Genomic DNA, 23,423 nt, shown 5'->3' on the forward strand with positions numbered 1-23,423 from the left:
GGCACCTAGCTGTTCCTGGGTGAACCCCGACCACAGCCATCGCCGCCAGGGGCAGAGTTTGCGCCCCTGCTTTGCGCCCTAGGCGCCGAAGCCCGGCGGGCAATGCCCGCGGCGTGAAAGCGCCCACGGCGGGCGCTGACCTCTGCCCTCGTCTCCCGTCCCCCATCCCCGCCCAGCTCTTGGTGCTCTGGTGACACTGGCTTTGGCGCCGCCGCCCAGGCGCCCCGCGATGTAGCTGCCCCCCACGCCTCGGCGGGAGGCGTCCTGGCCCGCAGACGCCCGGGGCCCGGAGCCCGGCCTGGGGGCGCAGCCGAGCTCGGGCGGGGCCGGGGCCGCGGTGGCGATGCACTGGGCCCGTTAGCGCCGGGAGCGCCAGGCAGCTGAGGCGGAGGGACAAGCCCTTCGTCGGAGGAGTCGCGCCCCCCGGCCCCGCCGGTCCCGCCGCGATGCTGTTCCACAGTCTGTCGGGCCCCGAGGTGCACGGGGTCATCGACGAGATGGACCGCAGGGTCAAGAGCGAGGCTCCCGCCATCAGCTCCGCCATCGACCGCGGCGACACTGAGACGGTAGGAGCGCGGCTGTGGAGTTGGGACTGAGAGCTGGGACCCGGCCGGGTCGGTCAGCGCTTCTGCTCCCCGAAGTTTAGGGAGAGTCCTTCGTGCCGCACGGGACTGAGCGCTGGGGGAATCCTCGGACGGCATGCAAGGCCCGGAGCTCCAGGCTCGGGAGAAACTGGGCAGCTGGGGCGGAGGAGGGAAACAAGGTTGAAAGCGAAATCTCGCCCCCCCCCCAGGCTGGAGGCAAGCGTTTCTCCCGAAGTGGGAGCGAGGTCCCACCCGCGGCCCGGGCGACTCCTTTCTCAACTCGCTGGGGCGCTCGGGTCCACCATCCGCCTCCTTTCCACCGCTCGGCTCGGGGCTGCTGGCGCGGCCACTGCCCGAGCCTCTTGAGAAGGGCGAATCTGCCGGGAGCCCCGAGGCTCCAGCCTGCCGAGGTCCCTCCCCGACTTCGGGCACGCGGGGATCCCTTCCTAGCGCAGTTTCTGAGACTGTAGAGTTCTGGGCCAGCACTTTTCGTTGATCGTGTCCCGGCGTCCCTGCCCGGCCTGACTTGGCCAGACCCAGGGCTGGAAGTTCAGGCTCCGGCCTGGCTCTCACTGGCGGAAGGAGATCGCATTTGGTTCTCTGTACCTGGCTCCCGCCGCCCAGCCCCAAATAGCCAGCGTCTGGCCCCAGACCTCCCCAAGCCCAGACCACCAGACGCTGCCCAAGTAGCGGGCCCAGAAGTGACCTTTAGAGGCCGGGGAGGCGTGGAGCGCGGCCGAAGCGTCTCTGCTATCTAGGAGAGCAAGAGTGGCAAGCCTAGTGGCCTTTCAGTCTCTGAGCGCTTCTCTCCCCCCCACCCCTCACCCATTTAAGCCTTCTGCGGTCCTCAGTTTGGTAAGGGAAGGAAGGATTGGGTTTGAGCCTGCACCCTGAGACTTTGAGGGTGCCTTTGCACCCTCCTTATCTCCTAAGACCCAAGAGGGTACCAACATGGTGTGGCAGAGGAACCAGAAGTTGCCCAACTTTCCCAGGCCTAAACCTTTGGTCCATGGACCCACAGATTATCTGGGATGGGAACCAGTAACTGTTGCCTCTGGAAAGAGGAAGATGTGTAGAAAGTGACTTTTAATGGTTACCTATCCTTTTTCTGGAGCCCAGTTGGGGAAGTCTTTTTAAGAATTATCACGAAGGGCTTGCCTGGGACTACCAAGGTTCTCTCTGTCCCTGGACAGAGATTTTTTTTTCTTTTTGAGAAAGAGAAAGGAGGACAGGAAGAGAGAGACACAAAGCTGGAGAAGAGGATCCTGGGGCTTAGGCCTTTAGCTTCGTAGAGCTAAGGTGGCTAAAGGACTTAGCCATGACATGCTTGCTTTTGGGGGGCAGCTGTATCTTGCTGTGGGTCCAGTGAGCCTCCTTAGGTGTTGCAGGCTAGGTCAGGCCACTGAGGGAGCTGTGAGTACCAGTTTCTTGGTGTGGAGCAGCCACAGGCTGACCTAGGCATGGCGGGTCTCCCGCCTTCCTCCCTCTGCAGACCATGCCGTCCATCAGCAGTGACCGTGCGGCGCTGTGCGCGGGCTGCGGGGGAAAGATCTCCGACCGCTACTACCTGCTGGCGGTGGACAAGCAGTGGCACATGCGCTGCCTTAAGTGCTGCGAGTGCAAGCTCAACTTGGAGTCTGAACTCACCTGCTTCAGCAAGGATGGCAGCATTTACTGCAAGGAAGACTACTACAGGTAGCCCCCTCTCCAGGGCCACTGGCCTTTAGATTCCCCGCTCCTCATCCCCCCCCTCCTCCTTTCCCACCAGTCCCCAAAGAGGTTATTGTATTCAGGACCTTCTCTCACCAACACACCAGTACAAATTTCAAGCAGCAACAGGGGTAGCTCTAGAAAAGGCTCAAAAAGTGGGGGGGGGTACCAGAGGAAAGCAGGTATTGTTCCCTTCAGAGCTTAGATATGTAAGCTTTTGGGGGGTACTTGTATCCCTCTCCCTTTGAAGGTTTGTGGGTCAACAAGAGTGGATAGACATCCCCTGAACCCCATGCAGCTTGGGTTGGGTGTAAAACAAAGTTGGAAGGACAGCTGGGGTAGTGGTACGGTGCATTTCTGGGTGTTTGGGGGTGATAGGCACAAAGCTGGCCTGGATTAAAGAGCCAAAACTAAAGAACTAAAAGAGTTTGTGAGGCGCCACAGTGCCCTCTTTCTCCTCCTCTCTAGGTTAGGGGTAGGGTCTTTTTTTTTTTTAATAGTTTATCTGTGGTTCTTCCTATTTGGATGCTAGTCTGGAGAATGGGGGGGGGCAGAAGTTGAGAAAGAGGTAACTGGAGGCTTCCTTACACCCCTTCCTAGGGCTTGATCAGACTAGTGGGTAAAGTAGAAGCTCTTGTAGATATGGAAAAAATTAAGAGAAAATTTCAAGATAGATCCAGGCCTGGGTCTCAAAATCTAGTTCCTTTCACTCACCCATTCTTCAAATAAAGAGTAGGCTGTGCATCTTAAGGAGGCAGATGCACCTGGAGGAGAGATGGTGAGGGGGAGATAGTGAACCATTTGTCCCCACAACACCCTCCCTCCATGGTCCCTGCAGGCGGTTTTCTGTGCAGCGATGTGCCCGCTGCCATTTGGGCATCTCGGCCTCGGAAATGGTGATGCGCGCTCGGGACTTGGTTTATCACCTCAACTGCTTCACGTGCACCACGTGTAACAAGATGCTGACCACGGGTGACCACTTCGGCATGAAGGACAGCCTGGTCTACTGCCGCTTGCACTTCGAGGCACTGCTGCAGGGCGAGTACCCCGCGCACTTCAACCATGCCGACGTCGCGGCTGCAGCTGCAGCAGCTGCTGCAGCCAAGAGTGCGGGATTGGGCGCAGCAGGGGCCAACCCGCTGGGTCTACCCTACTACAATGGCGTGGGCACTGTGCAGAAGGGGAGGCCGAGGAAGCGCAAGAGCCCAGGCCCTGGGGCGGATCTGGCAGCCTACAATGCTGGTGAGTTCAAGGCGCCCCGAGCGCCCCCGTCGGGTTGGGGAATGTGCGTGATGTGGAGTGTATCTTAGTGTGCTGGGCACACAGGGGCCATTAGCCCAGCCCCTGGGCACCAGATGGCCTGAGGAAGAAGAGATTATAGCCCCCAGGGCCAGCCCCCAAGTGCCTATCCTAAGCTGTGGGTGCAGGAAAAGGGGCACAACCTCATCCCTGAGAAATAATTTTTTGAAGGCATCTTTTGGGTGTGGACCTTTTCACCCCGCCTTGCAGGACAGAAAGCACAAGGGTAAAGAGAGGACGGCAGTGTGGATGCCCAACAGGCTCAGGGATGGTGCAGCCAAAGGCCAGAATTGTGGCGGTGGTGGACCTCGGCGGGACGGCCAGGGTCCCAAGAGAAAGGGCTGGTGGTGGCGAAAGGCACCAATAAGCTTGGCGCTCAGCCTGGTGGTGTGGAATGTCCTGAGGGCAGCGGGCTCCGGGAACTCACGCCCTGGAACCTTTAATGAACCAGGGATCTGGGTCCTTGCGCGGGCCCAGTCCCTCCACGCTTGCAGGTCTTCCTGGGCTCCTTCTTCCCAGTTCCTGGCGCCTGCTGGGGTGAGGGCAGCGACCCTCTGAGGAGGCCTGCACTGGAGGAGACTGGATGAGGCCTGGCCCTTGCGGGGGGAGGGGGTGTGTGCTGTGGTGGTGGAGGGTCGGTTCGCATTTCCGGTGTCTTTGAAAACTATCCTCCCACCCCCCAATTTTTGCCCTCTCCTGTAACTCCTCCCTGCTCAGGACAGCGGAGGAGGTTCTGAGGCCCAGCAAATTGAACCGTCAACATCTGCCCGAAGTCTGCAGGTCCTAGAAAGGTTTATGACTCTCTGGACTTCCGAACTAGGGTTTATTTGCAATTATTTTCTCTCTTTCGTTTGCGACAGCATCATATTCCAGAGATTTAATTTTCTTTCTCCTTTTCCCCTTAGTCTAATGCGCAAGTTTTTGTTTAAAAAAACAAACAAACCACAACAGACCTAAGACTTTAAAAGGCGACGGTCGGGAAGATTGTTTAGATCTTGAAAAGTGCCTGAGTTGGCTAGGGAGGGGCGGAAGGGGGGGGTCTGCTGGAGTGGGTCTCTTTTCGCTCAAACGAAATTGCTTGTTAGAAAATCGTGGGGCTGAACTGCAGCGAAACACGGCCGGCGATTTGGTTAATGGTGTAGCCACAGAGGCTCAGCGATGTAAGGTTTGCCATTCTCCCAAACTTCCGTCCCTCCTCTCCCAACATCTCGAAAATAAAACCGTAAATCTAGTCCAGGCCGTGCATGCTTATGAAGTGGGGTCAGTTTGGGTAGGAAGCAGAGCCCAGGGGTTGGGGGGGCTCCCTTCCAGGAAATCTGATGGGTGGGGAGTGGTTTGTTTTCCTGGGCACACAGGTTTCGCAGCTTGTCTGGAATTATGCGAAAGGAGAAGGTTTAGATATCTATTTTTGCTTTCTGCCTTTCACCCTTCACCTTCTCCGTGAGACCCGGGGCAGATGGGGCTGGAAGTGAGTTTCAGACGAGCTGGAACCTCTCAACATAGGAGCCCATGAGTCTACCACCATAGTTTCTTTTGGGCCCCGTCTCTCCCCCTTTCTTTCGATTCTCTCGTCTTCTCCGTTGTTTCACTGTGCCTTTGAGCGGTCTCCGGCCTTGTCCGGGGTTCCCAGTACTGGAAGGAACGGCGGGGGGCCGGGGGGCCGCGGCAGTGCGGGTTGCTTCTTCGGGGCTCCCGGGACAAAGTTGGAAAAAGAGGGCGATTCCTAGTCCTCGCGGGCCCCACTCGGGCCTCCCTAGGTCCGGCTTCCGCCTCTCGTTCTCCTCCGGGCTCCCCGCAGGCGAGAATGGCTGCGGGGCGGGCCGTGGGGCAGTTGGGGCTGGGAAGCGGGGACCCGGGCCGCGCGCTGCGGGCGGCGTGCGGGGATCCTGTGCGTGCGTGTGGGCGCGTGCTTCCGCCCGTGAGAACCGCGGCTTGTTTGTTGGAAGTGTCCCGCATCCCGAAGCCAGGCACCCCGATATTTTGCAAAGCCGATCTTTCTGGGGGGACGGTCCGGTCCGGCTAAGAGCGATTGGGCTGGAGGCCGCGTGGGAAGGGGCGCAGGGGGCGGACGCGGGGCGCTGCGGGTCGGGAAGGACGGGCTCGGGCTGCGGAGGCCCTGCTGGGTCGGTAAGTCCTTCCGGGAGGGGGGGGCGCACTGCTCCCGGCGCCCCTCTCGTCCGGGAGCCGGTGACCCAGTCCACGAGGCCAAACTGAAAGCTCCCGCACGTTCGAGCGGGGTTGAGGCGGGTCAGGGGTGCCCCCAAAGCCCGCCGGCGCCGGCGAGGGTCCCCGGGGCCGCGCACTTCACTCCGGGGGTTTGCGCGCCACGGGCGCTGGAGTCCCGCGCAGACCCGCCGGACGCCCCGGCCTCCCCCAGCCCCAGCTTTTTGTGTGTGTGTGCCTGGCGGCGTAATTACTGATTTGATTCCAATCCATTATTTAGACAATTGAACCTACAATCTCGTCTTTAGTAAAATGAGGCGAAGTCAGATTTGATTACAGGTTCAGTCCCAGCGACAAGAGCTCGAAACCCGATGGGTTAATAACAGATCACGAGTAAATTATTCATGATTTTACGAGCTCTTTAGCTCCATTGAATCGGCCTAATTGAGAGGAAAAAAAAAAAAGGAGAAAGCCCGGGTCCTCCTCCTCTCCTCAGCCCTTCGCTCCTCCCCGGATCCGATCTTGGGGAATCTCGACCGGGGGGCCACTTGGCACTGGGGGCGGGAGTGAGGGGATCGGGGCGCTGGCCAACCTGGGCCCTGCGGCCACCTCCTCTACCTCACGCCTTCCTAAAGCAAAACCCCTGCCTGCCCAGATGGCCTGGGTCGAGCCACCCTGGGCCGATTCTTCCCTCCCTCCCTCCCCTCCTTCCTTCCTTCCTTCCTCTCTTCTTTTCGGTTCCTTTACGCCCAAGCCAGTAACATCTTTCGCCAGGACTAGGTCTCGTTAGCCCTGGGATTCAAGTCTATCCCCTTGGCCATTTATGGAGGGATTCCCCCCCCATATCTGGAATATTTATTGTCTTATTTATTTCGTTTTTGTTACTGTTTCTCCTGGTCTCCACAACCCCGTCTTTCCTCTTTTCCCACGACTCCGTTCTTTTTTCTCTCCGTATCCTCCCATTTTCTATCTCACTCCTTTCTGTCTTTATTATACCTCTGTGCTTCTTTCTCTGCTCTTCCCCCCTCTGCTCCCTCCCCCACACATAGGCCTCACTCAGGGCACGTCCCTTGGGCCCGTGGGGCGCTAGGGTCCCCGTGGAGCTCATTAACGGCCAAGCAGCCCAGGTGGGGGCTGGGTGGAGGGCTGGGCCCTGAGATCCCCTGTGGGGAGGCCTGCCCCACCCCTGTGGAGCTGGGGACTTGGTGAGGGGGGGAGGGTCACGTCCTCTGCGGGCTCAGTGCTGTGTCCTAGGATGGGGTCTGGAGTCTGCTCTGATTTCGTCTAAATCTTACATTCTGGGTGCCCTAGGTGGAACACTGGTTGGAGAAATGAGGTTGGGGGGCCTGGACGTGGTGGAAAAGGACCCCGAGATGGTGTAGTCCCTAGTTTACAGCTTCCCATTTGCAAGACCTTAATCTTGCAAATTTTCCTTACAGGCATGGTCACTCGGATCAGGGGAGACAGTGGTTTCCAAAGAGAGTATTTCTCAGGTAGCCAGGCTAGCCTAGCCTGTTAAAAATGCAGGATGGCCACTTAAAATTGAATAGAAGTACATCTCATGCAGTATTTGAATTTTAGATAAATATTTTTAGTATGCTTGGTAATATTTGAATTTCGGATAAACACATAACCTTTTTTTTTTTTTTTAACATGGATGGGTCCTATGTGATATTTGAACTTTAACTAAAAAAAACTTTAGTAGGGATAGGTCCTACTAAGTCTTTGGAGGCATTCAATCTTTCACTTATGATTTATCTGAAATTTAAGTTTAATGTGTAGCTTGTAATTTTATTTGCTAAATCGGACACCTCTATTAGGGACAAATGATACGGCACAAGTTTCCCACTTTAGGGCAACTGTGCTGGAACCTTCTTTAGGGCTTTCTCCAAGGCAAAATCAACGAGGTGAAGGGATTCTGCAGGGCTCCAATCAGCTTGAGCAATTTTCTGAGATCCAAGGTTTTTACCCCCATCTCTTCTCTACCCAGGACCCCAGTGAGGCTCCTGGATGGAGAAAAGTTCACTAAAGAAGCATGCTTCATCCAACCTCCTTTTGTGGTTAGGGATGGAAATAGGATTCGAATGTTCAATCTAGGTTCAGTCTACCCACTGGTGTGCAAATGGCTTCATTTCCCTTAGCCTTAGGTTCTTCAACTCTAAAATGGGAAACATAGTGATAGCACCATGATTTTTAAAAGTGAAACATAAGATAGGTGTCTACTATATGTTAATTTTTCCCTCCGAGCTCCTTTCCTTTTTAGTAAGAACTCCACCACTCTCTCTAGGAGACAGCCACGGTTCACTTCACTTCCCAGAGCCTCATTTGTTTTGTTTGTAAAACTAGGAAACAACCACCTCACGGGGCAGTCATAAGGATTAAACTACAGAATGCAATTTCCCAACCTTAGGCCCAAGTGCCTGAAGCCCAGGGGTTGTTTAGTACTTTGGGGTGTGAGAACTGGTGGAAATGAAATGAATGTGAGGTTCTCTGTCAATCCGTGACTCCTGGGTACCAGTGCCAGACCCTGGAGGGGGAAATGGAGGCAGCTGGTTTTTCCTTGGAGAATGTGGGGAAAACAGGAAGCATACTCTCAGAGACTTGAGCGCCTAGGTTCAGGGTCAAGTGACTTCCTTTTCTCACCATCACCTTAAACATCTGTAGTAAGGAAACTTACACTTGGTTCCTAAGATGGTTTTAAGGGTTCAATGGAAATGGGAAGGGGAGTCTTTTAGCACATCATCCAGAGTCCAAGAAGCCACCAGCAAGTTGTAGCTGTTATTGCCACAGCTGCTACCGTGATGATTCTTGTAACATGATGGCTCAGAAGGGTTTGGGATTGAATTCTGCATTCCTAGCTTAGTGATTCCCCAGAAAGTTATCCTCTTGGTTCTTCTTTTTCCCCATCTATAAAATGGGGATAATATGTCCATTTCCATGTGTGAGCACTCAGCATGGTTAGAAATGCTTGGGAGTGGGTGGAGAGGATGTAGATTTGCCTTGGCGAGCGGACAGGGTCAGGAAATTTCACCTGCCGCCTCTGCGTCCTTCCCCAGCGCTGAGCTGCAACGAGAACGACGCAGAGCACCTGGACCGCGACCAGCCCTACCCCAGCAGCCAGAAGACGAAGCGCATGCGCACCTCCTTCAAACATCACCAGCTTCGGACCATGAAGTCTTATTTTGCCATTAACCACAACCCTGACGCCAAGGACTTGAAGCAGCTCGCGCAAAAGACCGGCCTCACCAAGCGGGTCCTCCAGGTCAGCGGGGTTGGGGTGCCGCCAGGGCTCGGGTCCGAAGCTCACACCGGCCTTGGGAGAACCTTCCATTCTAGGTCTGCCTTCTTCTTTCTCCCTTTCTTCAACTCCTCTTTGAATTTCAACCGCTGTTTTTCTTTTAACTACCATCTTCCCTCTCGGTTTCTCCCTGGAAATTTGTCTGTGTGGTCCTCTGTCCTCTTTGTCTCTATACTTGGTTTCTTTGTGTTGTAAGTAATTCACACTTACTTTTTGTTAATCAAGTAATTCTCAACTATGTTCACACCAGGCGCCAGCACTTTATACTTGCCTTTACTCCTAGCTACTTAGGATGCTGAGATCCGATGATTATGGTTCAAAGCCAGCCCAAGCAGGAAAGGCTGTGAGATTCTTATCTTCAATTAACAAATAAAAAGCCAGAAGTGGAGCTGTGACACAGGTGATAGACTATCAGCCTTGAGTGAAAAAGTTTAAGGACAGTGTCCAGACCCAGAGTTCAAGCCCTAGTATAGGCACGTGCACGCAAACACACACACACACACACACACACACACACACACACACACACACACTCTTCAACCATTCCAGATCAATCCAGAACCCTCCCCCTTTGTTATCACAGGAAGACATTTCTGCAAGGTGGCTTGTTAGCACCTGCTCTTTGCTCTCCCCACTGCTCTGTCTAGTTGGGTTTATTACCTCTACCCCTCTCTTCTTTTATTTTTTTCTGACATCTCTTCCTGCCTTATTTATTTATTTAGCTGCCTCCCACACTTCCCAGGAAGCCTGTTCAGTGATAGTGTGGTATGCCACAGAGCCCCTGGGTTGGGTTGCCTACTTGGGTGTGCTTAGCACCTCAGGGTGCTATTAGTCTGACTAGAATCACTTTTGTATATACAAAGGGACTTTTTTTTTGATAGACAGGATTCAGAACTTTCACGAGAATTCCATAGTTCCAAAGGTATGGGGAACTCTAACATGGAGAAGGTTTCATGCATTTGCATGACCCAAGCTTATGGCACCAGCTTCAGCCAATAATTCTCAAATCTTCTGCTCATTTTGGGGATCCCCAAAAGCTCTTCCGAGCCTCAGTTTCCCCACATGTGAAATGTGTATAATAAACCACCCGAGCTACAGTGTGATTAGGAGGAGGAGCTGCTGAGATGATGTCAGTGTTTGTTGTAATATCTCAAGTTTACCGCTCAATAGATGCTAGCAAGGTAATGACACGGAATCAATTAATTAGCTGATATTAACTAATGTCTATGAATGATCTTCTGGTTGCTAGTCCTCAGTTTCCCCTGTCATTCAAGACAAGAAAATACCTCCTTTTGTAGCAAGTTTAACAAGTTTATTTTTCAAGAATGTGGCTGGGGTGATAGTGATGTATTTTTTTTTCCTGTGATACTAGGGTTTAAACTCAGGGGAATCTCATATTTTCTGGGCAGTTGCCCTACAGGATGAGCCAAACCCTATTTTTAGGTACGAAAAACAAAGATGAAATGAAATAACCCAGAGATCTCAAGGGGGCGAGGTAGATGCAGAAATCCACACCACTCTGATGCACTCTTGGCTCCACATTTTAGAGACCAAGTCTAGAAGGTGTTGCTGAGGGGTGACGGCGATGACCCCACTTCAGGGGCTGCACAGTTGACCTAAGAAAGTTCCTGTGAGTCTGTCAGAAATCAAACCACACCAAAACTTGTGTGGGGTGAGGACAAGGGGTGGGTTGGGATTGGGTGTGAACAAATGCAGATCAGGAGTCAGCAGTACCCTGGTCACTTATGACAGTCACCGTCACAAGATCAAGGCCTCACTACCCCTGGTCTGTTTCCTTCAGACTTTACTTCTTAGGTCAGGGACTCCCCTTGGAGCCCCTTCAGTCCTGAGCCAGTCTGACCTGAGGATCCACTGACCACTTTTCAGTGGTTAGTGGGATAGTTCACCACCCCCTCTATCCAGATGTTATGTACAGTGTTGAGAGATGAGGCTGGCTCAGGTGTTGGTGAGTCTGCAGGAGCTTGAACAGACTTGGAGTCAGTCAGCATAGCTTCAGGACCATGTGTCTTAGACAAGTCAGTTACCTTTTCTGAACCATCGCTTGCTTGACTGTAAGAAGGGTACCATGAAAGCACAGATGGGAGAGGCTCCCATCTATCCAAATTAAAATAAATAGTACCCATGATTGACTTGAGTATTAGATGAGGAGCTGGTCTCTTTTAGCCTGGCTTAGGAATAAGTCAGATTTCTAGCCTAGTTCTCTTTTATTCTGTCATCTAACTAAATATACCTGTACAAGTCCATCCATTAGATGGGGTCTCACATAGCACTTCACCCCTTGTGGGATCAATTGAGGAATGGTAATGAGGGAACCCACAGGGTAGGCCCCCCCCACTTCTGTGTCCAGCATTATGATCCTTCTTCCCCCACCATGGAGAAGAGAACCTTGAGGACTTGATGACGTCTGTTTGCCCACAGTCGCGCTTTGTTTTGTAAGTAGCAGAGCTGGACTCAGTACTGTCTGACCATGGATGTAGGTAGGGTTTTCCCTCTGAACCAACCCAGCACCAATGTCTCTGAGTGTAAGCATGGTATAAATCCTGTTACGTTCCAGGAGAATCAGAGGACAACATTGCACTCGCCTTTCTTTCCAGGCCTCAACTCTCTTGCACAAATCCTTAATGACATCTAACAGCATAGCTTTTCACTATTATGCATCAATTTGAAGAGCATCTTTCTTAGCTACCTGACCTTAATATTTTCCTGCCTGTATTACAGATGAGATGCTTAAGACCCGCTAAGATGAATTTGTTCCATATTACAGGCATTGACAGGGTTGGGCTTGCTCATAGTTGTCCTGACTCCTGGTAGGATATCTGGAGAACTGGAGTGGCAACAGTTTGAAGGCAAGTCAGTTGGTGAAATGGCTTTGGAAGCTAACAGACTGCTTCAAATGCTTTCTGAGTTAGTTATCTGTAGCGAGATTTAGGTGCTTTAAATCCTTTTGTCTCTAGATTGGATTATTAACCTGCCAAAAGGAAGGAGTCTGACAATGGGACAGACAGTTCCAGTATGATGCCTGCCAGGATACACGTAGGTGTCCTTTGTACGATTTATCCCCATGGGCATGGTGGTGTATGCTTGTAATCTCAACACTTGGGAGGCAGAATTAGGAGGACCATGGATTTGAAGCTAGCCAGCCTGAGTGAAATAGTGAGACCTTGTCTCAAAAATCAAGGACTGGAAATGTAGCTCAGCGGTAGAGCACTAGTCTAGTATATAGGCAGCTGTGGGTTCCATTCCTGGTACCACAAAAACAAACGATTCTTCATCACTCATTTTAGACCTTGGGTGCCTCCTAAAAGTCTCTCCCTTAAATTCACAGCCCACCTCAGAGAGTTTGTCAAGGTAAAAGCTGAGGATATGTGTTCAGAGTAGGTGTGCTTTTAGGCTATCATTGAATCAAATGCCTGGCATCCCTGTTGGAATTTGGAGTCAGCTGTCCTCAGGTTCAAATTTAGCTCTCCAGGGCTGGGAGTTTGGCCTAGCGATAGAGTGCTTGCCTAGAATGCATGAAGACCCAGGTTTGATTCCTTGGTATGACATACATAGAAAAGCCGGAAAGTGGTGCTGTGGCTCAAGTGGTAGAGCATAGCTTTGAGCAAAAAGCCCAAGGACAGTGCTTAGGGCTTGAGCTCAAGCCCCAGGACTGGCAAAAAAATTATCTCTCCAGCTTAATGAATGATCTGTGGGCTCAGCTGTAAAATGGGAATGACAATAACACTTATTTTACCAAGGAGCTGTAAGGCGTACACAAAATGATATACTCTTTAGGGATGAGACGCATGATCCTCTCACATTCACACAGGAGGTTCTCCGATTCCAAAGTTCTTTCTTGTGTCCCCCTGGATCTAGCTGCAGAATACAGTGGTATAGGTAAGGGTACAGGAAGGAGTTGGTCATGGGTATCAAGCAAAAAACGTAATGAAGCTCCCAGTGCTCACATGAAGTGATCACATATGTCATCCCCAGCAGTATGATGACTGTGACACACTCTTGTTGTTGGGCAAGATGACTGGGAGACACACCAGTCCTTGGACAGAGGTCTTTTTGTGACATTGAAGCCTTGCAAATGTGTAGAGACTGCACCTTGGCATAAAGATGCTTCTCATCCTTGTCTCTTCCTTGCTGGGGAGAGTCCAGGAAGCGAGATTATCCACACGTCCTGGGATTGGGGACAGGGTGATAAGCTGACTGATTGGATGGGTGAAAAAATCTCTGTATGGACACTTGGAAAGACAATGCATTTGAACCAACAGTTTCAAAGCAGTCTTCACACTACTAGTTGATTATCATTAACAGAGAAGAACTCAGGTGCTAAGTTGATTCACTTATGCTACAAATATATTGATCTACATGCTAATTCAAGGTGAGACAGGAGAATTCTCAGTCACCACCAAAAATACAGTAGTAACCAGAATAGTGAGCATGGCCCTGGTGGAACACACAGTCCAAAAGGAGTGTCGCAAGGAGCTGGACTAGAGATCATATCAACTGCTTCATTTTTTTCTGTGCAATTGGAATAGTTCTAAATAAACCAACAAATAAATAAAGGCTTCAACTCAGGGCCTGGGTATTGTCCCTGATCTTTTTCACTCAAGGCTAGCACTTGAGCCACAACTCTACGTCTGACTTATGTGTGGTGGTTAACAGGAGATAATAGTCTCATGAACATTCCTTCCAGGGCTGGCTTCAAACCATGATCTTTAGATCTCACCTTCCTATGTAGCTAGGATTACAGGCATGAGCCACAGGGCTCAGTATAAATGTCTTTAAATGATCCCAGGATTAAATACATTTGGAAAATGCTTAAGAATGAGCTGCTTTTTCTCTTGGAGAATGTATTTTTTTTGCCAGTTGTGGGGCTTGAACTCAGGGCCTGAGCACTGTCCTTGGGCTTTTCTCAAAGCTAGAGCTCTACTACTTGAACCACAGCACCACTTCTAGCTTTTTTATGTATATGGTACCAAGGAATTGAACCTGGGTCTTTGTGTATGCTAGGCAAGCACTCTACCACTAGGCCAAACTCCCAGCCATCTCTTGGAGAATGTTAGCATTCATGTAGGCACTGAAAAGTTTTGAAGAGATTCAGTTTTATCTAATTGAACCTTTACAATATGTGTGTGTGTGTGTGTGTGTGTGCACACGCACGCGCCAGTAGTAGGGCTTGAACTTAGGGCTCCATGCTCTTGTTTGGCACTCTACCACTAGAGCCATGCTTCGACTTCCATCTTTTATCTGGTCAATTGGTCAACCGCATGGGCTTTCTTTCCTGAGCTGACTTCTAATTGCCATCCTCAAGTCTCAGCTTTCTGAATGGCTAGAATTATACATGTGAACCATCAGCACCTGGCAACCAATTTCCAAGTTTTATTTGGCTACGGAATTCTTACTTAACATTTAGTTAGTTTTGGTATTATGGTTGAAGCTTTAACTCTTGAAAAAAAATTAAAATGAAACTAAAGATGCTGGAAAAAAAAACTACAGATGCGGAAGAGGAACGTGGAGGGCATGGAACTCGGGGACCCAGGCTAGTGAATGAGGTAGGAAAGGCCTTGAGGAGGAAGAGGAGGAGGAAGAAGAGGAGGAGGAGGAGAGAGGGAGGACTGGCTTCAACATCTCATGGTATCTCAGTTTCCCCACTGTAAAAGGGTCATTGTCTTACCTGTCCAAAGGACAGGACTGTGGCCTTTGTTTTCCAGATCACTGGACTAAGTCTCTCATTTTAGGGGAAAAGAACTAAGAAGGACTCAACGAAAGCAGCTGTAGGTCTGGGGCTGGAACCAAGGGTTCCCAATCTCGAATTCAGTGCTTATCATTTTTAATTCTTTGAGAAAAGCTTAAAAGAGAAAAAAAATGTTGACAAAGTGACAGAACACACATAGGTGAGCAAAGCAGGTGTGAGGGTGTGCCCATGTAAGAGCACAGTACCCAGAACTCAAGTGTGCAATTTAGAGGTTAAGTGAAGGTCCAGGGTCAGGACCCAACCCATAGGACATACATCTCTGTTCCACCTTCTGGCGGGGCCTCAGTTTCCACACTTGTAGACTGGCAATAATGTTCAAGCCTACATCCTAAGATTGTTAAAATGACTCAATGAATGCTCAGAGCTTTGCTAAACTTGTGCATGGCCCTTAGTGAATATCATTTTGCCTTTATTATTTTTTGATGAATTACCATTCCAGACAGAAAACATCATTTTTCAGCCTTTTTTCTCCCCTAGTAAGATACCTCTGTTGAGGCTTCTTGGCGTGACTGTGTCAAATTTTCTTTCATCCCACCTAATTGAACATTGTAGATGTAGTTTGATGTGATTTTAAAAAATGGTGTCCTTAGCATGCCAGTGGATATCTTGGTCTTTTTTTGTGTTTGTGTGTGGAACTAGGATTTGGACTCAAGGCTTTGTACCTGTTAGGCAGATACTCTACTGCTTGATCCATACCCCTAACTCTTTTTGCCCTGGTTATTTTTACAGTAGGGTTTCATTTTTTGCCTGTGTTGGCACCAACTGTGATCTTCCTGTTTATATTTCTGTTTTGCAGAGATGACAGATACAAGCCATCATACTCAGTTGTTTCTTTTTATTGGTGGTATTGAGATGAGATCTCATGAACTCTTTTGCCCCCAATTTCAGCTTCCCATGTAGCCAGGAATACAGATGTGAATCACCCTTCTGGGGTTTCTCCTGGCCTCCATAATGAAAAGATTCTGGGAAAGCAAGTAAAACACAAGCTTGTACAGACAACTGGTACTTGAGGAGGGGTCAAGTCACAACGGCACTTTTTATCCACTCAGGACTTACTGAGGATCCACTCTGTACCATCTTAAGTCCTGATGATTCTGTGCTTGAACTTGGCCTTGTCCCCACCACTCAGCTCCAGAGCCACTGTGGGAGGCAGTTGAGAGAGAGAGGCAGCTGACTGGAGAGGGCTGTGGCTTTAAGAAGATGGAACCATCATCTCCTTACCATAATACTACAAGAAGTCATGGAGATTATGTGGCATGCATGAGCAGCCGTGAGCATTACAATGAAGCGATAGCATACATTTTCGTGTTCCCATTAACTCAACCACTGTCTCTCAATGTATTTTTGCTGGTACTGGGATTTGAACTTAGAGCCTCATACTTGCCAGGCAGATACTCTACCACTTGAGCTATGCTCCCACCCCTAGACTCTTAATTGGTTCATACTCTGTCACATTCCTGGGATCATGAAAATGATTTAGACAGGGTCCGTGCCCTAACCACTTCTTAGGAAGGGTTTGGTTTTTTTTTTGAACACCATGAGAAAATTCTGCTGAACTTCTGCTCAAGGAGGAAAACCAGACCACCACATCCCCAGAACATCCTGGCTTTGAATCACTGGATTTTATTTGGGGGGGGGGTTGTGGGGCTTGAACTCAGGTCCTAGGCATTGTCCTTGAGCCTCTTTATTCTCAAGGCTAGCTAGTACCCTACCCCTTTAACCCAGCGCCACTTCTGGTTTTTAAGTGGTTTATTAGAGATGAGTCTCACAGGAACTTTTCTGCCTATGCTGGCTTTGAACTGCAGTCCTTAGATCTCAGTCTCCTGACATAGTTAGGATTACAGACATGAGCCACTGGCACCCGGCTAAATCACTGGATTTTTATATCTTAGGCTCCCAGTGCCCTGGATCCCACCAGGCCAAGCAGATGGCCGTGGAAGATAGTGTCATTGTTTACACACACACTGTTAGGGCAACGCCTGAGAAACAGCCAACAGCTGGCAGCCAGCAGCTTCCAGGCCTTCCCAAAGACTCGGAGTCCCTGAAGGACAGCAGTGTCCCATCCCGGGACTCCCTACCCCAGCTACTAGTGGAGGGTCACATGTTCAGAGGCCAGGACAGCGACCAGGGGGTGGCATCAAGCCCTTTCTCATTGTTGGCCTGTGTGGGATTGTGAAGACATCACTTCCTCTGAGGGTCTCTAGGAGCTTTCAACATCCATCTTCTCCAGCAGCCATTCTCTGAGCCAAGATGGATATTGTCTTCCCCTGGCCTAGTAGAGAAGGACCTGCTGACCCTAAGAACTAGTCATGGGTGGTGTTAGAAACGCCCAGAATGGGTGGTAGGCTTGCTTCAGACAGAGTGCTCAGGGTCTACATCTCCCTCTGTACTCTAAGACTTGTGGCTGCGCTTCTAATTGAGTCAGGAAACCTGAAAAGGGGAAGGGTGGGGTGCTTGAGGTCACAGGCCCTTTGCAGCTGGGGTGGTCCCAGAAGAAGGAGAAGGCAAGAGTTGGCCCATTTCACGCTGCCGGAGACACTAAGAAGACAGACAGATGCAGACACATCTGGAAATATACAACTGGACATCCCGATTGCCAGTTTAGAGTTCCCTAAGGCCTTTTGTTTTATGGGGAGGCTCTGGCAGGCATTTCCTTCGTGTAGAGGAAAGGGAAGGGGCCCAGTTTTTGGGAAGCATAACCCCTCCCCCCACACACAATGGCCTGGATTTCCTGGGCCTCCCCCAGGATACCATGCACAGGCCTCTGAACACAGTGTTGGCAGGGTAGGATGGGTAGATGAGTTTCTGGGTACGGGACAGGTATGGCTGTGGATGGAGCCAAGGAGAAAGGAAACTGAACCTGAGGTCTGTCTCACCATGCTCAGGCATTGTCCACAGCCTGGCTCTACCTCCGTCCTACATGGATCTCAGGTTGTCAGTGGCTGAGAGGGCACTGCCCATCTGACCCCAGCTGGCCTTGTTGTTAAGCTGGCAGGCCAATCCCTTCTGCCTATGTAACATCTGCCTGCCTTGATACTTGAATCCCAGTGGCCTGGGAGAGCCTGTGGCTTCTCCAGCTTGTGAGAGATGGCAGCCTCACTGTTTTTCCTTCCCTTAGTGATTCCTTATCACTGTCTGTCTCCCGTTTCTCTGGCTCTCACCATTCTTGTGTTTTCTAGACACTGAAAAATGGTGAAGATTTAATTGGTGTGTTTGCTGTGTCCGACAGAGGGGTGACACGAGCCACTTATTTAAATCTTCAGATTTCTAGAAGTAAAACACAAACAGGTGAAATTAAGTCGAAAAATATATTTTGTTTATCTCAATACATCCAAAATATCATGAATTCATTGTAAAATCAGTAAAAAAGAATTTGTTTTTGCTAATGAACTATTTTACCTTTTTTTTTTCCCCCTCGTTAAATCTTCAAGTCTATCAGGTATTTTTTCACAGCAGGCCAGCCACATCTGGTTAGTGACAGTTCAAGGCCTCTATCAGTATTTTAGAATGAGTTAGAAACTCCTAGCAGCAAGAGGAACCCAGTAATTCTCTGAGCAAATGGAAATTGTTATTTTATTTAATCAAGGACAAAATGTGATGACGCCTGACTTTCTGGGACTGCCCCCCCCCCACCCCGTTTGAGCCAGAGGAGGTGGTTTCGTATCCAGACAGTGCAACAGCTTAAGCAGGCTGGTCTCCAGGTCGTGCCAGCCTTTCCTTTAACCAGCCCTTCCCTCCCTTATCAACCCACGCAGGTCTGGTTTCAGAACGCCCGGGCCAAGTTCAGGCGAAACCTTTTACGGCAGGAAAACACGGGCGTGGACAAGACGACAGATGCAACGCTGCAGACAGGGACACCATCGGGGCCGGCCTCCGAGCTGTCCAACGCCTCGCTCAGCCCCTCCAGCACGCCCACCACCCTCACAGACTTGACTAGTCCCGCCCTGCCGACTGTGACGTCTGTCTTAACTTCTGTGCCTGGCAATCTGGAGGGTCACGAGCCCCACAGCCCCTCACAAACGACTCTTACCAACCTTTTCTAATGACTGGCATTTCCCTTATCCTCCCAGCCCTTCCTGACCCCAGCCCCACAATTTCTTTAAAAAAGAAATTATCTTTAGTTTGAATTCCAAGTGTATTTTAAAATAGAGGCTTTGAGCAACTAACCACATTTTTAGGATCTCTCCTGGAAACAACAACAACAAAAAACAAACAGGAAGAAAAAAAGAAAAGTAAAATGAAATAATTTCACATCCAGCTATCCCAGCGATATCATTTTGAGGAACAAATTACTTGGAAGATCTATCTGCAAACACAACATTTGTGTCCATGTACAGTTTATGGACTGAGCGAGGAGAAACAACAAATAATTTAAGTCGGCTAGAGCTTCTGTATTTTTAAAGACTGCTACGTGCCTTAGGATTACTGTTTTATCTCCATACTTTGGACGACTTGTTCATTTTTTTCTCCCTCTTTTTCTCTCTGTATATTTATGACCAGAGCAAAAATGTAAAAAAACAAACAAACAAAAAATAACAAAAAAAAGTTTGTTACTTTGAATAGTCCTGGGAAAAAAAGGAAAAAAAAAAAAAACCAACCCCCCTCCAATGGTTGCTTTGTTGTTTTAGAATTTTAAGGTGGAAGTCTGTTCGAATATCAGAATTTGTAAAATCTAACCAATAATAAAACCACTTATCGAAACAACTTGATGTTGCTGTTGTTTTTGTTGGCTGTGGTTCTCACAGGACTGGGGATTTCTGGTCCAGAGATAAATTCATCCTATTTAGCCTGTATCCCTTCTGTGCATAAGCTTTGGGACTGGTAGTTTGGGATCCAGAAACATCTGGAAGCTTCTGTCTGGGATTTCAGAACAGAGAGAACAGACAAGGCCATCTGTATGGAACGGGGGTTGTATAGGTGAGGTGCCATCCGTTTTTGCAGTTGTTCCTTCAAATATTTAATGAGCAGGCCTGGAGTATGTGTTCCCATGGTGTTAGGGGGCCTCACACCTCTCCTTTCTCCACCTGCCTGGGCTGGAATAGCATCAGATGAGGAGGGAAACGTCTCCTCCCACCCCCAAACCTGTATCTTTCCCTTTGAGGAGTGAGTACATAGTCACTCGAGCACAGTTTAAGCCCCATCTTTTAAAAAAATCATTATTATTAAGGTGATGTACAGAGGGGTTTCATAAGCAAGGTATAATACACGTCTGTCGGACATTGTCACCCCTTGCTCTCTCCCACGTTTCCTTCCCATCCCCACCCACAAATTGTGTCCTTCATTTTGAACATCGTGTCTAGTGAGTCCCACTGCTGTTTGTTCACTCTTTGTCATCCATTTCTGCGCTCCCCATCCCAAGCTTTCTTAATGCCACAGAGCTTTTAAAGTTTCCCAAGAGGGTTAAAAAAAAGCAGCAAATGAATTTGGTTTCTTCACTGACACTTCAGGGAACCTTGGCACCCCAGGAAGATGGCAGCTTGGAGCCAGGTTGAGTGAGGCTGGAATTCCTGCTTATTGAACCTTAGGAACCAAGGGAAGTCGTGTCTCCTCCGGACCTCGTTTGCGAGATGGAAATAATGAGTCTCCATCGCAGTTGTAGGGAAGGATATGTGATATGGTAAAGGCTCAGCAGAGGACATTGTTTATGAGAGTTTTTGCCTTTTATTTAAAAAAAAAGTGACTTCACAGGAGGGCTTTGCTGGTGGAGATCAGGCATGTGGGTATCCAGGCACTGCTGAAGGCCTCCAGCTGGTGGGGTGTCTGGTCTTCTTCCACCCCTTGCTCCCAGCCCTGCTGTAGAGGATGCACTAAATGCTGGCAGTCACCCATCTCCATGCCCTCAGGTCCCACAGACTCGGCAAAGGATGCTCCAGAGAGAGAAAATTTCTTCTTCTTCTTTTTTTTTTTTTGCCAGTCCTGGGCTTGAACTCAGGGTCTGAGCACTGTCCTCGGATTTTCTCAAGGCTAGAGCTCTACCACTTGAGCCTCAGCATCATTTCCGGCTTTTTTCTATGTATGTGGTACCGAGGAATCGAACCCGGCTCTTCATGCTAGGCAAGCACTTTAACCACTAGGCCAAACTCCCAGCCCCAGAAAATTTCTTCTTGAAGAGAAAACAGGCAGGCATGGAAGTGTAGCTCAGAGGTGCAGTGCTCACCTAGCAAGCATGAGGCCCTAAGTTCAAACCCCAGTATCAGCAAATAAAAGAATCCGAGAAAACAGCCAGGCAAGCTTGGCAGACAAACATTCCACCCTAGGTTTGGGATGTCCCTGCCTTCTCTGCTATCTTGGTTAGCAGGGTGAAGGGAGAAGGTGGGGTTGGAATGGGTGAACTGCTGAAGCCCTGCACTGACTGACATTTTGAAATGTCTTTAAAAAGTCCCGCCGCACCCTGATATTTTTTGCCTAGCAAATAGTAAGCCCAATACAATTTTGGTTAAGTTTCGTACTGAAGTATAAAATGCACAAACTCAAAGCAAACAAGCAGGAAACTGTCACCTCCATTAAGACCTGTGATGTCACCACAGCCTTGGGCATCATTATCAGCCCTCGACCACAGCTGCTGCTCTGGTCCCACACACTAGAGGCTAGTTTTACCTGAGTTTTTTTTCTTGTTTCCATTTCCTGGAATTCATTTTGATAAATATTATTTTATATGAGTAGAGGCACTTAAGTCTTGGGCCTTTGTGTTCCTCCCTTAAGGGTTTCCCTCCTCTGTGTTCCTCCCATAAGAGTCCCCTCCTTTGGTGTACCTGATTTTGATCACTGCCTTTTGGGTGAATGAACTCAGGAGATTCAACAAGCTGAGCAAAGTTGCCTAGGGTTCAGGCCTCAGTTTTAAGCTGACAAGTATCTGCAGGCAGTCTTTCAAGCAAGGGGGTGAAAAGTCTCAGTTTTCTGACCTGTGCAATGAGGGCAATGGGATTTTAACCCATTCATGACTATGAACACAGATCCACAGTGACTGATTATCCTAGGGGACACACGAGCATGCAAGTGCGCGCGCACACACACGCATGCACGCACGCACGCACGCATGCACGCATGCACGCACATAAATTCTCAAGGCATGGTGGAGGGGAAGACCCACAGTGCTCTACTGCTCATGCCTAGACAGCACCACACAAACACAAAACGGATGCTCACAGACAGACGTAAACAGGCCCAGACACTCACAAATAGACCAAGACAGACACACAGACCACCACACACGGGGAGCCCAGCACTCACAAAGCCAGACGTGTGCACACACAAACGTTTGCAGCACCCAGACGCCCCCACGTAGCCTGGCTGTGCCCCTGGCTCAGGCCCGGGCAGAGCCAAGCTGATCGCTATCTTGTCTGTCAGCACCGCCACCCAGGTGGAAAGGGCCGGGGAATGAGGCCCGAGGGTCCCACACCCTTTGCACAGGAGCAGGTTTAGAAAGCAGTTCTGACTTTGGGCCAGAGATGGGGACTCTGGTGGTGGTGTTGCACTCCCTAGAGACACACAGAGATGGAGAGACACAAGTTCAGAGAGAGAGACAGAGAGAGAGACAGAGAGAGAGAGAGAGAGAGAGAGAGAGAGAGAGAGAGAGAGAGAGAGAGAGAGAGAGAGAGAGAGAGAGAGAGAGAGAGACCGACCATATCTGGAAGACAGACAGACAGAAAGGTGCTAGAGACATGGACAGAGAGAGGCAGGCAGGTGGCAAAGAGAATAGACTGGAGTTGCAGAGATGGCAAAAAGTCAGTGAGACAAAGTGAGAGAGACAGTGCCTGGTATAGGGAGAGACAGCAAGGCAGAGAAGGAGACTTGGAGATGGAGGGAGGCCCTGAGAAAGACTCAGAGGTTAAGATCTAGAGGCCAGGACCAAGGGACTTAGCAGAAGAGCTCAGGCTGGTGGAGTTGGAGATGGAGAGATGGCAAAGACGAAATGGAAGTCAGAGAGATGTCAGTCAACAGAGATGCAGCCTGAGGAAGCCAGGCTAGGCTGGAGCTCCCAGACCCTGTTGAGAGGGAAGGAGAGAGAAGGGGGAAACATGCTGTCATTTATTATTGCCTGCCACAGCTCCAGGGACCTGACTGGGCCTCCGTGAATGTGGAGTAAATGGGGAGGACCTCTTTGGCCTTGAGACCCATAGCCTAGAGCTAGGCAGCCTAAAGGGGCTATGCTGTCCATCATGGCCCCTCCCCACACTGCCGTGTGTCCCTTTGCCTAAAATGGAGAGTGGGGTTTGAAGCAGGAGAAAAACATCCTAAGATCTCCATCCCAAGGAGGTTTGGGCAAGAAACTCAGCCATGTGGAACCTCAGAATGGAGCCTCCATCTGTCAAATGGGACCACACGGGTTGTTATAGAGAGGTGTCCATGGAAAGCTACATGCATGCTTGACTAGCTGTCTGGCTGTTTCTCAGGGGAATTGCAGTGGAGGTAGGCGTTGTCTGGAGAAGTTGGGGGACTGGAAGGAGGGCATGTTTGGGTACAGCTCTTGACTGAATAAAAGCAGCTGGATGGAGAGCCAGTCCTTCCTGGCAGCGAACAGGAAGGGCACAGGCAAGGGGGTGCGGAGGCTCTCATCAGAACTAGGTAACTGGCCAGGAAGTCCCTGTAGTATGGGTGGCTC

The 23,423-nt window shown here is 50.0% G+C and overlaps 1 protein-coding gene across 2 annotated transcripts; it reads left to right on the plus strand.

Annotated features, from left to right (window-relative positions):
* The first annotated feature begins 202 nt into the window (after positions 1-202).
* On the plus strand, positions 203-19,517 carry Lhx2 (LIM homeobox 2). 2 transcript variants are annotated; one of them, XM_090330606.1, is made up of 5 exons: positions 203-566; positions 2,077-2,279; positions 3,133-3,536; positions 8,813-9,018; positions 18,577-19,517. In XM_090330606.1, the coding sequence occupies exons 1-5, from the start codon at positions 447-449 to the stop codon at positions 18,862-18,864; spliced, it is 1,221 nt and encodes a 406-aa protein (XP_090186732.1). In that variant the 5' UTR covers positions 203-446; the 3' UTR covers positions 18,865-19,517. The 2 variants fall into 2 exon arrangements, with proteins under 2 accessions (XP_090186732.1, XP_090186733.1); XM_090330607.1 differs by lacking the exons at positions 203-566; positions 2,077-2,279 and having other exon boundaries at positions 3,280-3,540.
* The last annotated feature ends 3,906 nt before the right edge of the window (positions 19,518-23,423 follow it).

This window comes from Megascapheus bottae, chromosome 3 (genome assembly GCF_031878675.1).
Source record: "Megascapheus bottae isolate mThoBot1 chromosome 3, mThoBot2.hap1, whole genome shotgun sequence".
NCBI classification, from domain to species: domain Eukaryota; kingdom Metazoa; phylum Chordata; class Mammalia; order Rodentia; family Geomyidae; genus Megascapheus; species Megascapheus bottae.

Bases quoted from the DNA above. Each gene is read 5' to 3' on its own strand.
- Lhx2 (XM_090330606.1), top strand. From the start codon at position 447: ATGCTGTTCCACAGTCTGTCGGGCCCCGAGGTGCACGGGGTCATCGAC. The intron at 2,280-3,132 runs GTAGCCCCCTCT...TGGTCCCTGCAG, and splicing joins TGCAAGGAAGACTACTACAG to GCGGTTTTCTGTGCAGCGAT. The intron at 9,019-18,576 runs GTCAGCGGGGTT...CAACCCACGCAG, and splicing joins TCACCAAGCGGGTCCTCCAG to GTCTGGTTTCAGAACGCCCG.